Source organism: Pteropus alecto, unplaced genomic scaffold (genome assembly GCF_000325575.1).
Source record: "Pteropus alecto unplaced genomic scaffold, ASM32557v1 scaffold220, whole genome shotgun sequence".
NCBI lineage: Eukaryota > Metazoa > Chordata > Mammalia > Chiroptera > Pteropodidae > Pteropus > Pteropus alecto.
Genome location: NW_006430043.1, coordinates 1,192,201 through 1,208,319, shown reverse-complemented (window position 1 = coordinate 1,208,319; position 16,119 = coordinate 1,192,201). Strand labels below are relative to the sequence as shown.

At 53.0% G+C, this 16,119-nt stretch overlaps 2 protein-coding genes across 6 annotated transcripts in view; one reads left to right on the top strand and one right to left on the bottom strand.

Moving 5' to 3' along the window:
- The window catches only part of MAP3K12 (mitogen-activated protein kinase kinase kinase 12), a 16,010-nt gene extending 6,868 nt beyond the window's left edge, over positions 1-9,142 (bottom strand). Inside the window, exons 1-3 of one of the 3 annotated variants that reach the window (XM_015588158.2) lie at positions 8,889-9,142; positions 1,941-2,179; positions 156-637 (exon numbers count right to left, since the gene is read on the bottom strand). In XM_015588158.2, coding sequence (XP_015443644.1) covers positions 156-600 — 445 coding nt within the window. In that variant the 5' untranslated portion in view covers positions 601-637; positions 1,941-2,179; positions 8,889-9,142. The remainder of the gene's footprint in view (positions 1-155; positions 638-1,940; positions 2,180-8,888) is intronic. The other 2 variants (XM_006904522.3, XM_006904521.3) reach the window with 2 other exon arrangements.
- A 1,252-nt stretch (positions 9,143-10,394) lies between these two features.
- On the top strand, positions 10,395-16,020 carry TARBP2 (TARBP2, RISC loading complex RNA binding subunit). 3 transcript variants are annotated; one of them, XM_006904515.2, is made up of 9 exons: positions 10,395-10,932; positions 11,475-11,644; positions 12,664-12,766; positions 13,340-13,435; positions 14,011-14,083; positions 14,299-14,416; positions 14,720-14,847; positions 15,232-15,433; positions 15,593-16,020. In XM_006904515.2, the coding sequence occupies exons 1-9, from the start codon at positions 10,880-10,882 to the stop codon at positions 15,748-15,750; spliced, it is 1,101 nt and encodes a 366-aa protein (XP_006904577.1). In that variant the 5' UTR covers positions 10,395-10,879; the 3' UTR covers positions 15,751-16,020. The 3 variants fall into 3 exon arrangements, with proteins under 3 accessions (XP_006904577.1, XP_024900917.1, XP_006904578.1); XM_006904516.3 differs by lacking the exon at positions 10,395-10,932 and adding an exon at positions 11,034-11,179; XM_025045149.1 differs by lacking the exon at positions 12,664-12,766 and having other exon boundaries at positions 10,490-10,932; positions 13,357-13,435.
- Positions 16,021-16,119: the final 99 nt, after the last annotated feature.

Sequence of the window (16,119 nt, the reverse complement as noted above, 5' to 3'; positions counted from 1 at the left end):
AGCAATTGAAAGCTAGGAAGTCAGTGGCTGATGGATGAAAAAGGAGCTTGGGCCAGGCACTAGTGAAAGATGATCGTCAGATGACTTAGGTGGGATTGGCCAACAGATCTAGGGCTCAGGGAGACAGGGAGAGTCCCCATGAAGACAAAGCCTACCTTCTTGCTGCTGCTTGTGCTCTGTGGAATAGGCTTTGCCGATCATGGTCCAGACAGGGCGCAGACAGCCGAAGAGGCCTTCCAAGAAGCCACTGCCGCTCTGGCACTGCAGCCGCACCTCGTCTGCTCGAACTCTGGATGCCCGACTCTCAGGGGACCCAGTAGCTCCCCCTGGGCCCCCTGCATCCTGTTCATGTAGCTGCAGGACACTGTTGGCAAAAGGCTCAGGGGGCGGCTCTCCACCTGGGGAGGGGCTGGGCCCACCCCCGCCCTGCCCACCCAGCGGCACTACATCTCGAAGTACACACTGGGTAGGTGTCAGGTCCTTCTCAGGGGTGCAGTCAGAAGTGTCTGGGTCCAGCTTGCGCATGGACGCCTCGCTCAGGGTGGACACGAAACCCCCAAAGGAAGGGGAGGGTGTGCGAGTCTCATGGAGGCAGGCCATGGCCTCTGGGCCCCAGTGTGGTGGTGAGCGGTGGGCCCTGTGGGAACAAAGGAGGGAGAAACGGTCAAAACCACAGGTACACCAGCTCAGGATGCTCACCCTAGAGGCAGAGGCACGGCATGGGTTGGGGAGCTAGGCTCCCTAATGGAAATAACACTTGAACCTCACCCTGAGGTACCCATTCACCTCCCAGTTTCACCTAGGAGCCATCTTAGGAAACCTGATACACAGGCTTCCTCTAGAGCATCTATTAGTAACACAAATCTTCCTTACTCAGGTATACAGGTAATACATTTGAGTATCATTCTCAGACACAGTAACAGTCCTGCTCAGGTACATACTGGTAAAATACATCTCAAATTCAAGTATTATAGTAACAGACTACTCTCTGTAAGAGTACTGTAAGTTGCCTCTGGAGGACATATTTCTTTTATTTGAGGCTCATATGCACACACATCATATAAAGGTCTCAGATATACACCTTTTACTTTGAGTCTCAACATTAGGCACGCAAAAGTAACACACCAAGGGCTCCGTCACACTGGAGCACACACAGGTGACACTCATAACACTGAGTGCCACTCAGGTACTCTCAGATGACATTCCTGGGCCTCCTGCATACAGGTGATGCACCTGGGCCTCACAATATTGTACTTACACATGCTACAATTGAGGCTGTAGCAGAAACACTAAACTCAGGTGAGAGTCATCCTGAAGCCCACTCAGGGCTCATATCTGGTCTCCTATAAGGGTGCTTACAGGTACACACGGGGGCCTCTTCAAGGTAAGTGCAGGCTATAACCAATCAGCTCCACTATCCTCCTAGCACAGTTGGGGAATAAGGCAGAACCATTGATGGGGATGTAGAAGCTGTGCCAGGACAAGCTGTAGCCTACTGCTTCACCCCGCTTAGCCCCCCAATCAGTCCAGCTGTTTCTCCAAGGGTCAGTTAGAGAAGACCCTGCCTCCTCTTTCTTCATTGTCCCATCCCCAGCTTCTCAAACCAAGACCTAGCTTTCCAGATGCTGAAGATTTGTCCCAGTTCACAGCGGGATGCTACTTAAAAAACAATCATTAAAAAATCTGAATCCTAAAAAAAACAAAACAAAACAAAACCCCACACACATCTGAATCTCTGAATCCTAGCCTTGCCTCCACCACTTGCCAGCTATGTCACTTCAGGCAAGCAATATTTGAGCCTCAATTCCTCCAACTGTACAAAGGGATAAACTTGCTATCATTCAGGCACAGCTAATTATTCAATCTATACCAGATCTGGCCAGAGCTTGACACCGGGCGTAATTCTGCTCTCCCATCTCCTTCCACATCTAGTTAATTACCAAATCCTGAAATATGAGGATTCCTGAGGCCAGCAATCCTTTAATTGTTCCTCATAGTAGGGTCCTTCTTTAAGCCCCTGAACCAGAGCCTCTGAATCACATTGAGAGGAGTGGCAGGAATCTCACTGGACGATGATGCAGATCGACATGGAAGTCTGGCACCTCTGATGGTCTCAGCTCTTGGAACAATTACCAGGCTTCTCAAAGGCTTTTCAGTGGGTGTGGGGTAGTCCTGGAATCTGTGTATATAATAAGCACCTCAGATGATTCTTATTAATGCCTGGAAAGTTTGAAAAGCTCTGACCTAACGCCATTCTAATCTCTTCTCTAGTTCCATGTTACTGCTTTAATTCAGGCCTCATTAGCTGTGTCACCTGGCCTAGGACAACTATCTCTTAAATGGTTTCTAAGTTCCTCCAAGGCCCCTCACCCCATTTTCCACCAGCCTTTAGAACGATCTAAAACGCAAAATGGCCAGCACCCGCTCTTCTGCTTCAAACCTTTTAGTAGCCCCCATGGCCCTCGGTCCAGCCACCTCATCTCCATGCTCTGGCTCCTTTCCAGCTTCATCTCCTACTGCTATTGGTACCCAGGCCATACAGAACTGAGTTTGACATCAAGATACATCAGGCTTTTGTGCCAGGGCACCTAATGAGAATGGCTTTCACAGAAGGCTTACTGTGTATGTTAGCCTCTGTCACAGGCACATTAGCTCATTTAATCCTCAGAACAAAACTAAAGTAGGCATTCTTCGCCCATTTGAGAGATATTATCAAATACCTTGCCCAGGAGGACTTAGGTAGAAGAGGCTCAAGCTCAGTCCCCAGTTGTGCTCTGCATGGAAGGCACTTCTCAAGCTGGATCTCTTGCTCTCTAATCTCACTTCATCTTGAAGTCTTCCTCTCTGGGCCTGCTGCTCTTGAGTTACTGTCCCTTCTGGGCTGGCACAGTTCCCTATGCTTCCTATCATGGCTCCCATTATCCTGGATGCACAGTGTGGCTGGGCGTCTGGCTCCTCTGAGAGCTATGATTTCACATGGGATTCCAGAGCTTCGAACAGCACCTGGCGCGCAGGCAGGTGTTCAGCAAGGTGGGACCACTGCTCTACCCACTCCAGAGGATCGTCAAAGAGCCATACCTACACTAGCTATGCATAAGCTCCTTCATTCCTCAGAACCGCCCAGTGAAGGAGATACTATCATTGGTCCCTTTATTCTTGAGAAAACTAAGCCTCAGAAAGCTGGTCAGAAGTCAGGTTTAGCCTCTGAATCCCCAGCGTATCTCACGAAATATCAGTGGCTTCAAGAGGTTACATGTACACTGTAATGCAAATGACAAACACAGGCCAAACGACGTGCCAATACACCAAAGAATTTCCTCTGGAGGACCTGAGGGATGTTGCCTGCGCCCCATTAGCCAGGATTCCCTTCTGGACCACTGAGAACACAAGCCGGACTCTCGGGCGCTCTCTCGGTAGTCCAGCAGGGCAGGATGGTGGGGATGGCGTTTAAGCACGAGCTAGGGCTGCTTGCTTGCCCGCTAGAAATCCAAATCAGAGCCATTCGAGATGGAGAGGAAGGGGTTACTGGCCCAGCGCCCCCTCCCCCTTCCCGACCTCCTTCCCGGCGGTCACGTGGCGCGGGGCGCATGGCTGGGGGCGGGGGCCGGGCAGCAGGAGGAGGGGTCCGGGTGGGGAAGAGGGGACACAGCGGGTTGGGGGAAGCGCTGGGTGCTGCGGCGTAACCATGACGACTGGGCCCAAGGCGGCGCGTGAAGTCACCAGGACAAGATTAGCCCAGGGTCACGTGAGCAGCGGCGGCGGAGGTGGGGCTGCGCCTGAGCCCCGCCCCTGGCGCGGGCTGGCCCACGTGCTTGTTGCCGGGATGGCTGCGGGAATCGTAGGCTTGGACCGCGGTCCCCCTTCGCATCTGTGCTCCCCTCCAGTCCATACCTCCCTCGACCCCGCATGCAGATCTTCGGCCGGGGCGGGACTGTTGAGCGATTGTTGCTGGAGAGCGGACTTAGGTTGGCATTGGTGGTGCAGTGCCACAGAGAAAGCAGGAAATAGGGAGAATAAACAGAAAGAACGACAGACACAGTTAGAGGGAGAGACTGAGCTGAGAGACACAGACCGAAATAGTGTGGAGCAAGGGAGAGTCAAACCTGAGAAGGAGGGACTGAAAAACTGATTTTGAAAAGCAGAGAAGACGCTGAGAAAAAGGCGATGAAAAGGGATTGAAAACGCGGAGATCATTTGCGCCCTCCCCAATTCATCTTCTAGAAGCTGAGCCTTGAGAAGGCACAACACCTGGCTTTTTAAAAGAGTTTTTCATCCTTCATCTGGTGTTTGGCTACTAGAAGGTCTAGGCATAGAGAGGGTGACAAGCAGCCGAGCCTCCCTCCAGTTCACCAGGTTCCCCGGAGGGCCCTCTGGTATCTAGGGCCAGCAGCTGGGGAGAGAGGGAGAGAAACCATTTCACCTGCTTGTCTTTTAGAGCAATGGGAGCAGCTGAAAAAAGAGATGGGACCAAGGGAAAGGGCGGGAATCTAGCCAGGCTTAATCCACCCTCACCCTGTTCTCAGGCTAATGATTACCAGATTGACCTGAAGGAGTGGCAGAAAAAGCTGAGACCCCCCAAGAGATTCCTCTCTCCCAACACAGTTTCCTTTCTCTGACCTGCCAGCTGTGTCCCACTGCCTCCCAGCTAGGCCTTTGCCACCAGGACTTTGGGGGGGGGATATGGCTAGGAGCCCCTAGTCCAGACATTCGGTCACCCTGGGGGAGGAGAGTTGTCTCCCCTGCTATCAATTATGCACAGCATGGGGGAAGGGCAAGGATGTGACAGGAGGGGGTGGATATCTCAGTCAGTCATTCTGTCTACTATATTTGCCAGTGTTTACTGTGCTGAACTCTGCTACAAAATGGGTGAGGGGGCAGATTGGTACCTAAGCTACACATCTTCCAGAGGAAGAGGCTCTTTGGACACCCCGGGAGGCCCTAATTCAGTTTCTGCTACCAGATTCTCTGCTTTGGTGTTGGTTCCCAGAGTGCCCCTTCAGGAGGCTGCAGAAGTGGAGTGGGGGCAGGGAGTACCCTCCTCGCCCTTTAGGTTCTCTAGCCTGAGATGTTGAAGGTCTGTGGCAAGGGAACTCTTTGAATTCTCTCACTCCCTCCTGTTCTAACAGCAGAATTGCAATGCCACGCTGCTTATCTGGCTGTCTTGGGGGCTCAGTTAAGAGGCCAGGCCAACTGTCTAAATTTTGAGCACTAGCCACTATCCTGGACCTCATGTGGCACTCAGGAATAGGAGGAAGTTTTCTCTTTTGAATGGGAGTGGGGAAGGAGGTCTTCACGGGGTCAGGAGACCCAAGGCCTTGGAATGCTAGTTCCACCTCTGTGAGCTTTGAGATTCTGAGAGGATGAAGGACTCTGGCCACTTGACTGCAGCTTGTTCTTGTTTTACTTCTTAAGGAATCCATGGTCCTGGCCCCAGGGTTCTTCTCAGATGAAAAGAACTACAGCTTTTCTCAGTGCCTTCAAGAGAGAGAAATGCCTTTTCCTGAGAACCTGGGGAAAACTGGAGATCTCTCCTAAATCCAGACCTTCAGCCTCATACAGGTCAAGCCCTGAGACTCCTAGTGGCCACCACATCTTCCAGCAGGGGCTGGAGGAGAAAGGGGAAGTACTGTTTAGGGGAAAAAAAGAACCATCTTTGGATTTGGAGAGATCAGAACTAGAACCTCAGTTTTATTACAAATTAGTATAAGAGCTGTAATCTCTCTGAGACTCCCAACTCTACTTCATGGGGCGGTGAAGGTTAAGTAAGACAATGTAGGGAATGCCCTGAACACAATGCCTGGCTCCTGGCTTCCTCTTCCTGGTTGGCTGGACATCAGATCTTTCTTTGTGGATTTTGGAGAGGCCATGTCTTCTGTCTGACCAGAAAAAGGGAGACTTGGTCTCCCACCTTCTACTTCCCTAAGACAGATCTCGATTTCAGGTCCCAAGGGAACCAGGTCACAATGGCAGTGGTATGTTAGAGTTCCCAGTCATTCCTCTACCAGATCTATTGTTCTTCCTCTGCAAATCCTGCCATCCCACCTCCTCTGAATTGAGGGCAAAGGCCCAATTCTTTGCACCCCATCCTCAACCTCTGGCCAACATGGTCCAGGATCACCCCTTAGCCCTACCCCTTAAGGTCTCAGTGAGAAGGAGAGGGTAGGAGCAAGATATGAAGAGCCGTGGGGCTAACAAAGGGTCTCTTCTGCTCAGGATCTCAGGAGAACCTGGAAGAAGTTGAGCTTATTTTAACAGTTTCTGAGCTGAATGTGCATTTTAAAAGATCCTGAAGGTTAGATACCAAAGTGTAACATTTTCTGGGTAGCTGGAATGGTGGGTGTTTTTCTTCATGTTACCTATGTATATTTTCTAATGTTTCAATAGTAACTTTGAATTGCTTTAAAATGAATTTTTTAAAATCTATTTTAAGTTGAAAAAGGAAATGAAAATAGAGTGTCCATCCATTCCTCCCACCTAGCTTGAGACAATGTGCTAGAGAGGGAGGGTGGATGGCTTGAGAATCAGAGAGGCTTGGTTGGCATCCTGTCTTTGCTCTTGACCATTTGGGCAACGTAGAGTATGAGACTTAACAAACCTCAGTTCCTTCATCTCTAAATGGGGACAGTGGTACCTGTGTCACACCGTGGTAATGCAGTACATAACATGGTGGGTAAGAACACAGGCTCTGGGTCGGTGAGATCCTAAACTCTAGCCATATACTGATTTTTTCACTTGAGCAGATTACTTCTCTAGTTAGTTTCCTCATCCCTAAAATAGACAAGATAACACTACCTAAATCTTAGTCCTATTATGAGCATTATTGAGATAAGCCAAATAAAGTTTCTGGCCTAGTACCTGGCATCCAAGAAGCCCCCTATAAGCATTAGTCATGTGCAAAAAGTGCCTGGCAAGCACTAGTGGGGGTTTTATATATGTGATTCCCATCCTTTTTTTTCCCTTTTCCTCTGCAAAGCAAGAGGCAGTAGAGAGGGTACAGGTGGAAAGGGAGGTGGACAAACACGAGGGAAAAAAAAAGAGCAAAGAAATAAGAAACCAAAGGACAAAGGCTCTTTATCCTGGATGACCCTTTGTCTCTTCTGCAATAGTGTCTCTGCTTCTTCATCACCTATATGACCCAAGTCCTTCTGGGAGCAAATAAGGCAGACAGACAGGTCTCTGTGGCCAACCTTTCATGAAGCCCCTGTGTCCCCTGCTCCATCATAGCCACACTTTACTCCTGCCCCAGCAGGGACTCTTGAAGGGATTGATTTCTTAATCCCTTCTTTCTTCCCAGTCCAGACAGGGGAGATGCAGCACTGCACATGATGAGCCATTTTGCCATTAAGTGAGTCCAGGGTGGAGGGTACTAGAATTTAGGGTTCTCTTCCTGGTAAAGCCGGGCTACCATGATTGTCACCTCAAGGGGAAGAACTGGAAACAGCGGTTGGATTTTAGAGGGGTTCTGCCATCGTCAGCTATAAGGACACCCGGGAAGCCCTGAGCCACTTCCTTTCTTCTTGCCTCCTCTGCCCATAACTGGGTTTAAATAGGGGATATTTAGTTGTGTGTTTTCATGTATGCTGGAGTTTAGACATCACACAACATTGGTCTTCTCAGCATCACCTCAGTTCCCACTGAGAGTAGGTGAGTGGCAGGCTTGAGAAGGCAGCTGCTTCTCTCTTAAGTGTGAGAGGAGAGTGCAGGCCCTAAAGCTCAGAGGAATTTCAATGTCTGGATGGGAAGGCCCAGGGTGCACTTAGGCCCTTTCCTTCCTGAATGATTTCTGCTTGGTATGACTATCTTCTCTTAGTATGATCCTCTGGCTGAAAATCCGAGCTCCCAGAGCCATGGGTTCACTCTGCAAGTTGAAAGGGAACTAACTGCAAGTCTGTAGAGGGAGGCACTGACTGTGGCTTAGAGGACTCTGGGTGGGGAAGAGACCTCATGTGCACTCCCTCCAGGTTGAGGGCCACTCACCCACTCTCCTCCCAGGAGGGAGCAAGTAGTGGAGTTGAAAAGGAGGATATTCTACTATTTCCTTCCACTGTCTATAGAGCCTCTGACCTCTTCTCTTCCATCCTCTCTGCCAAGGCCATTGTTAGCAGGCATCTCAACTCTATGGAAAGGGTTCTTGTGTATTTTTAAGCCAAAGAGTTTGAAGAATGTATGGGGAAAAGGGAGGTTCATGAACGGCCTGGGTTGGAGATATGGGTTAGGGGAGCCAGAAGACATGGAGAGAAAGAGGAGGGAGAAAGACACATATGAATGGGGGAGGGTAGGATGCAACAGCTGGATGGAAAAGGTGAATACCACAGCTGGAGGGGATTAGGGGCTTCAAAACGGAAGAGGAGGGGGACCATGCCTGGGCATCCAGGAACAGATGCTCTCTGCCTATAATACTCAGGTGCAGCCTGCTGTGTGTGTGTGTGTGTGTGTGTGTGGCAGTGGGAGGGGGGAGGATGAGGGGGTCGGTGGGCACATCAGGCCTTGTCTTTCCTTCCCTGTTAGGGGCCAAAACTCTTCTTCCACCTCCCCTCACTCCCCCCCCCTTCTTGAGGATGAGTGGGAGGAGAGGAGGATGGTGTCTTGCCCGCTACCCTTAAAGTCTTTCCCCTAATCATCCCCCCAAACCCATGCAGTCCTTTCCAGCTCTCGAGGTCCTTCATCTCCAATCTAGGCCGCGGCGTCCCTCTGCTCTGTTCCCCTCCTTTCCATCCCCACAGGCGTCGGGTCCAGGTCCCCAGTTTCTCCATCCTCACAGCCTTAGCATCCCCGCTCCGCCTCCTCCACTCCTCCACATCTGCATTCCGACCCTCCTTCGGCACCCAGATCCCAGGACCCAGACCCATCCCTGGCCCCCACCCTCCACAACTCGGCCCGGCTCTCACCTCGGGGGCTCCGCGGCCGCAGCACAAAAGGCGGCGCTGCTGCAGCTCGGCTCCGGATGCTGCTCCCGCCTCCTCCTCTATCTCCTCCTCCTTCTCTCCTCCCCCCGCTGCCCTCCACCGGACCCAGGGCGCTGTCACAGTCGATGTTCGTACGGTGTCTGGGAGTACGGATGTCAGCCACAGATTTCTTCCCCCACCCTCCGACCCCTAGCTTCGTCCCCACTCGGCTTGAACTCCCGCTCCTTCCTAGGCCCCCGCCCCTGGCCCCCCGGGACGGACACGCCCTGAGCGGGGGATGCTGCGCTGGAGCCGCCGGCCTCTTAAAGGGGCCCGCTGCTGCCATCCGGCACGCACCAGTCTTGTCCCTGGCCCGTCTCGGCCCCTTACCTTCCAGCTGACTGTCCCACCTTGGGCCTTACGCTGATTCCGTAGGAGCCCCCTACGATCGGTCTTATAAACTCCCTCCTATACCCTGAGACAGCAGCCCCTCATATAGGAACCCCGCCCCCCCGACATACACACTGTAGAGTTGCTCCTCTTGTCACATCTATTTTGCCAGCTTTCCTTCCCTTAGTTGTCACCACTCCAGTTCCACCCAATGGGAATCCAGTTAGCTCAATGCCCCGTCCCCCTCCCGTGTTCCTGGATGACCCCCTCCTTATTATTCCAAGATTCCTCTAGACCTCCACCCCAGGTTCAGAACAAGGTATCCCTTCTTCCCTGACCCATTCTCAGAACACTCATAAGAACTAGGCATTTTTCGTGATCTCTTTCTCTCCAAGGTCACAAGATTTTTCTCTCATCTTTCAACCCAGTGGTTGCGGGCCTTTGGGGAGGAGGAAATGGAGCTCTGAAAAACCCAGGTTAGTCGATTAGTTTTAAGAGACCAAAGTCTTGTCTTGCTCTTTTCAACTGAGAGACCTAAGACCCATAGCAGAGGTAATGAGACCACCATATGCCTTAGCCCTTCCAATTCTGTCGTCCCACTATAGCCTGATGCTCAGGCTCCAACAGTCTCCTGGCCAGCTACAGAAAGGTTCACTAGGACCATTCTAAAAAGACTTTAAAAAAGAAGTGGAAATCCGGCAGGTTGAGGGGCAGAATTAAGGGGAAGAGAGGTGAAGGACAACCTAGGAAAAGGAAGCAGGATCTGAGACCAAGGCCTGAAGGCCAGGGGCTAATGCCGATGGCTGAGGGGTAAGTGTGAGATGGACTCGGAAATACAAATGTCCCAGCGCTCTGAGGCGGTCAAAGAACAGTCCCCTCCCGCGTCCAGGTAAGGTCCATTCTCCCAGACTGCAAAGAGTAAGGATCTTACGGCGGTCTCTCCTCTAAACCAATCACAACCCTTTCTTAAGAAAGAGGTGGGGTCAAGGGAGCTGACTCTTTCCTTGTCCCTGCCCCTCTAGGTGAAGTAACCAATCGTAATCCACGTAGAGCACGTAAGCGCAATAGGGAATAACCAATTACGCCGGGAAGCTTCTCGTGCATGCTTCACCCAGCCCCTCCAGCTGCGACAAAAATGGCGCGTGAGCGCCTGGGTGCTGTAGTTTTCTCGGGATTCGAAGGCGCGCCCCATCACAGCTCGTCAGCCCTTACCGCCCCGCCCCCAGCCGCTTCCACTCTAATACGCATGCCTAGAACCCCCGCCCAGGGGAGAGAAGACACGGAAGGAGGCGGGGCGATATTAAAAATAAACAAACAAAAAACCACCCTCAGCTCGAACAGCAAATGTGGAGGGGTCGGCGCTCCTCCCAGAAGGCGGTGTTGCCTGCCAGGGCGAAGCACGCAGAGCGTTGTGGGACGGATAGCTCCTCTCCTCATGGAGACTCATGGAATAGGGTGGGCGGCTGACTCCATATCCCAGCATGCCCCGCGTCGGGCCCGACCGGCCACGACTCGGGGCTTGGCCCCGGCCCTAGCTCGTCAGCGGTGTATTAGGGCGCGTGGAGGCTGCAGTCACGGTGGCGCCCGCGGGGACGGAGGAGGGAATGAGTGAAGAGGAGCAGGGCTCCGGCACTACCACGGGTTGCGGGCTGCCCAGGTGAGCCGCCCCATACCAATCGCTGCAGGGTGAAGAGCGCGGTACGGTGCGGAGGGGTAGCGGCGCGGCCCCAGCATGCATCTGGCCTGAGGGTTCTTCCCGGCAAGCACTGGGGTACTGGGCCGTGGTTCCCGGCATGCACCCGAGCAGTGGTCACTGCCTTCAGCTCGAAATAGTTTGGGATTGGCCCGGTTCCCAGACTGCACTGGGGCGCTGGGCTTTATGCCCCCGACATTTAGTGCATTTGGTGGGTACTGGGTTCCTGGCTTGCACTGTGTCTCGGGACATGCACTTCCAATCTGCACTTGGGTACAGGATCCCTCGCCTTAACTGAGACTGGAACAGTGCATTACCCGCAGTGGACCCTTCTTTCCCAGCCTGCACCTCTACTCCACATTGAACCCAGCCAATGGCTGCTGTACTGCCTAGGGTCCCTTGGACCCCTCGTACCCCAATAGTGTGCCTGGGTCTGATATAACAGTGCTTGGCCAGGTGGGTGCAGAGAGGGGAAGTGTGATGAGGATCTGTGCCCCTCCCCCCAGTATAGAGCAAATGCTGGCAGCCAACCCGGGCAAGACCCCGATCAGCCTTCTGCAAGAATATGGGACCAGAATAGGGAAGACGCCCGTGTACGACCTTCTCAAAGCCGAGGGCCAAGCCCACCAGCCTAATTTCACCTTTCGGGTCACCGTTGGCGACACCAGCTGCACTGGTGAGGAAGTTTTGGGCAGCCTGACTGGGATGTGCATTCACAGGGCCCTATTGGCTTTATTTCTTGGAATCTTTTCAAGGCCAGTAAGGGAAGGAGATATTTCAGGGGGAAAGGCCACTGACTGGATTGGGAGAACAGGTCTATGAAGAGGTAGGTAGAACTTGGGAGAATTAGAGGAGCAAGCAGAACTGCCACAGTGATCTGGTAGATCGTCATTCTAGAGGAAAAAGAGGAGATAAACGGAAATCTCAGCGAAGTATTTGGGGAGTGAGTGCCAGCTGTGCTGGGCTCTGTTCTAGGTGCTTAACTAAATTCCAATTTAATTATAAACCTCAGTCTAATCTAGTAATGTAGGTCGTAATATCTTCATGTTGAATATGAGGAGACTGAGGCTCAGCGATTCAGTGACTGGTGCAAGGTCACTTGCTTAGTGTCAGAGCCAGGTTTTGACTGTAGACTCTCAGTGGGCCCCAACTTTTCGGCACCAGGGACTGGTGCTCCTATGAGAATCTAATGCCTAATGATCTGAGGTGGAGCTGAGGTAGTGATGCTAGCGCTGGGGAGAGGCTGCAAATACAGATGCAACTTCGCTCACTCACCCACTGCTCACCTCCTGCTGTGCGGCCCAGTTCCTTACAGGCCACGGACCAGTAGTGGTCCAAGGCCTGGGGGTTGGACCCCCTGCTCTAGAACCTACCTTCTATTTTTCCAGCCATCCCCATTTATTGAGAGAAAAGAAAGTGCTTCCCAGAGGAAAGTAAGGCAAAAAAGAACCTCCACCCAAAGTGTCTGAGCTTAGGAGTAGTTCTGCCTGGTGTAGCTTGATTTGGGGAGTTCATGGAAAGATAAGGGCCTTTCCTTCCAGCAATTAGTGTAACTCTTCCAGTCTTGGGCAGTGGGAGGTCGGTGAAAGGGGGCTTGTTTGACTCCCTGTGGCTGTGAGGAGAGAGGCTGTGGGATGCTGGTTTCTCTTCTGTCCTTCCAGTGACGTCCAGTATTGCCCACACCCCCTCTCTCAGGTCAGGGCCCCAGCAAGAAGGCAGCCAAGCACAAGGCAGCTGAGGTGGCCCTCAAACACCTCAAAGGGGGGAGCATGCTGGAGCCGGCCCTGGAGGACAGCAGGTGAGGGAGGAACAGCTGAGGCATCCTAGAGGCCTTGCCAGGAACCCAGACCCCTACACCAGCCCCTCTCTCCAGTAGGCCTGGCCTTGTAAATTTAGCCACCTTGACCTGGCCTCTTCCTGAGTTTCCTCTGCACCTGAGCAGAATGCTTCCGGGGCTCCTGTTGTGATCAATGATTCTAGGGGGAATGGCCAGTCCCACCGAGGGGTTGTGACTGTGGTTTGGGGCTCAGGCTAGGGAGGGAAGGGGTAGAGGCTGAGCCTGGAGGGAGTTGCTGCTCCCCAACATGCCTCCTCTCTTTTTCTGCACTTAGGTCGGAGTTTGTTACTCCCATGGTTCTTGGGTCAAAAGAGACCCTCTTCCCTCTTTCCTCAGTCTTTTTGATCTGGTGTTTGGCAGCCAAGGATCTCAGAAGGAAGAGCTGGTGGTTGAGCTTCCCTGAGTCTTTGGCTCATGTGGGAAGCAATTATCTTAGAGGATGGGCAGATCAGGAGGACCTGGGTCCCCCACCCTTCCTCTACTCCTCCCACCCCCAGTAGGGTGTGAATCAAAGGCCCCCTTCCCCTCGGGAAGTTCTTTTTCTCCCCTAGACTCTTCACTGCCTGAGGACATTCCAGTTTTTACTGCTGCATCGGCTGCTACTCCTCTTCTGTCTGCTGTCCCAGCCAGGTATTTTGTGTCTCCTGACTGCCTGAGGGGGGTTGGAAGGGGTCCTGGCTCCTGGTCCCCCAGCCCTTGGACCCAGGCTAGTCAGGCGTAAGGAAGTCTGAGAGTAAACAGAGGCTGAAATAGTTGAGGACCAGTTTGAAGAATTTGCACCAGCTGGTAAGCTCTTGGGACAAGAGGTAATTAATGATTTTTAAATATCCATGTGGATGGTATTTGACCATGTTTAAGGGTCTCGCAGGCCCTGTTTTCTTTCGAGTTGGCCCCATGATGGTTCCATGATGTGTTTGAGTCCCATCAGGTGCTTCCAGGGACTGGTTATACAGCCCCTCTCCTACTGTCCTGGTGAAGTGATGATCAGATGTTCCAGAAAATCAAAATGAGCCTGAGACCTGGAGGAGACCTCACTTGTTGGGGAGGGGGAAGGAAGTAGGCTGCACTTTTGGACAGACAGCTGCCTGCCTGGTGGGAAGTAGGGAGATGGTAGTGGGGGAAATGAAAACAAGGCTTAGGACTCGTGGGCAGCTGCAGAAGGAACCAGCTCCCTCAGCTTTGGCCCTGGGCCCTTTTTCCTTCAGGAGCCCCCCCATGGAGGTGCAGCCCCCTGTCTCCCCTCAGCAGTCTGAGTGCAACCCTGTTGGTGCTCTGCAGGTGTGGCCCCATCCTCATTTCCTGTGCATGCCTGTCTTCCCTTGAACCAGGGACCATGAAGGAAGGATATGGGGGGCGGTTATCCTGTTCTGAGAGCTTTTCCACCCTCTTTATTCCTCTTCTAACCTGGAATCTGAGGCTTCTAGGGTAGGAGGGAGAGGATATTGGATTCATTTTTTACTCAGCCTTGTACATCCTTGTTTCTCCCTTCCAAGGAGCTGGTGGTACAGAAGGGCTGGCGGTTACCTGAGTACACGGTGACCCAGGAGTCTGGGCCAGCCCATCGTAAAGAGTTTACCATGACCTGCCGAGTGGAGCGTTTCATTGAGATTGGTAACTGGGCAGAAAGGAGTTCTTGCAGCTACTATCCCCCAGAACTCTAGTCCCGGGCACAGGCAGCTCCTAGCTTCTTTCTGCTGTAGCCTCACTCTCCCCGCTCTGCTCCTTCCTCCTAGCTTCTTCCTTGCATGCTATCCTTCTTTCCTCTTCTGCCAATCAGGTACTCAGGTGCATGGCAGGTCCTGATCTTTTTCCACTTGATACCTCCTGAGGGAACCCTCAAACCAAGTTTGAGTTGGGTGTAAAGCACTTAGTCTACTGGGAGTCATAATCCAGTAACCCTCTCCCCACATGCAGGCAGTGGCACTTCCAAAAAGTTGGCAAAGCGTAATGCAGCGGCCAAAATGCTTCTTCGAGTGCACACGGTGCCTCTGGATGCCCGGGATGGGAATGAGGCAGAGCCTGATGATGACCACTTCTCCATGGTGAGTGGCTTGTGGGCCATCCTCCATACCAGGCCTCTGGGGACTCAGGTCTATGACTCGGGAGTGAGCCCCTCTGAGTCCCAGGCCTGCTTCTGTCCGTTTTCCTATCAGACTCAGGGTTCCTGGGCCCCATCTCAGCCTCAGCTGTAGGCCTGTCTGGTGAGTGCCGTGGGGAAGCTGGCCCAGGGCCGGGGCCCTGTAGACTGCCTAGCCATCCCGTCTGGGATCTAGTAGCGAGAGGGGGCCATACAGGGATTGACTGAGGGGAGGCAAGCTGGAGGAAGCATTCTTTGGGCTTATCTCTCCTTGGACATTGAATGTCTGTTAAATGCCTGGGTCTCACAGCCCATGGCCACATCGTTCTCAATGTTTCCATCTTGTCAGGGTGTAGGCTCCCGCCTGGACGGACTTCGGAACCGGGGCCCAGGCTGCACTTGGGATTCTTTGCGAAATTCAGTGGGGGAGAAGATCCTGTCCCTCCGCAGCTGCTCCCTGGGTTCCTTAGGTGCTCTGGGCCCTGCCTGCTGCAGTGTCCTCAGTGAGCTCTCTGAGGAGCAGGCCTTCCATGTCAGCTACCTGGATATTGGTATGGCTAGTTGCGGGGCTGGGAGATGGTGGGGGACTGGATCAGAGCAAGTATAGATGGGTATAAGGAGTCGGGGGGACATGACCATGACGTGGGTGCACCCCTCCTGGTGCAGCCTTCCCACCCAACACTGTCTCCCTCCTCTCTCTTGGTCTCTAGAGGAGTTGAGCCTGAGCGGGCTTTGCCAGTGCCTGGTGGAGCTGTCCACACAGCCAGCCACCGTGTGTCATGGCTCTGCAACCACCAGGGAGGCAGCTCGTGGCGAGGCTGCTCGCCGTGCCCTGCAGTACCTCAAGATCATGGCAGGCAGCAAGTAAAACTCCAGCTGGACTCATGGATGTGCACCTTTGCTTTCTGCTCTTCTCGCCCCCTGGCCCAGGCATCTGTCCAGCTCTGGTACCCCCTAGAGGTACCACCATCTCTACCTCTGACACAGACTGCCTCCCTGCAGGCTGAGGAGGGCACGGGGCCTGGAGCCAGGGACCACGGCCTCAGGTGGCCCAGGATCGATCCTCATGTTAATGGTGATGATGAAATCAGGGGCTTTCTCCTAGAGCCCAGAATAAATGTGCTGCTTGGATTCTTAACTGTTTCCCTGAGTAGCTGATGGCAGACGAGGTGAGTGCCAGATCACCTCCCCCGTGGTGCCTCTCCACCTTGTTCCCCACATGTCCCCATGTCTACCT

What these genes read in the sequence shown, in the direction of transcription:
- TARBP2 (XM_006904515.2), top strand. Translation starts at nt 10,880, where the DNA reads ATGAGTGAAGAGGAGCAGGGCTCCGGCACTACCACGGGTTGCGGGCTG. An exon ending in ACCCTGTTGGTGCTCTGCAG is followed by an intron (nt 14,084 to 14,298) that starts GTGTGGCCCCAT and finishes CTCCCTTCCAAG; the next exon opens with GAGCTGGTGGTACAGAAGGG. An exon ending in ATGATGACCACTTCTCCATG is followed by an intron (nt 14,848 to 15,231) that starts GTGAGTGGCTTG and finishes CCATCTTGTCAG; the next exon opens with GGTGTAGGCTCCCGCCTGGA.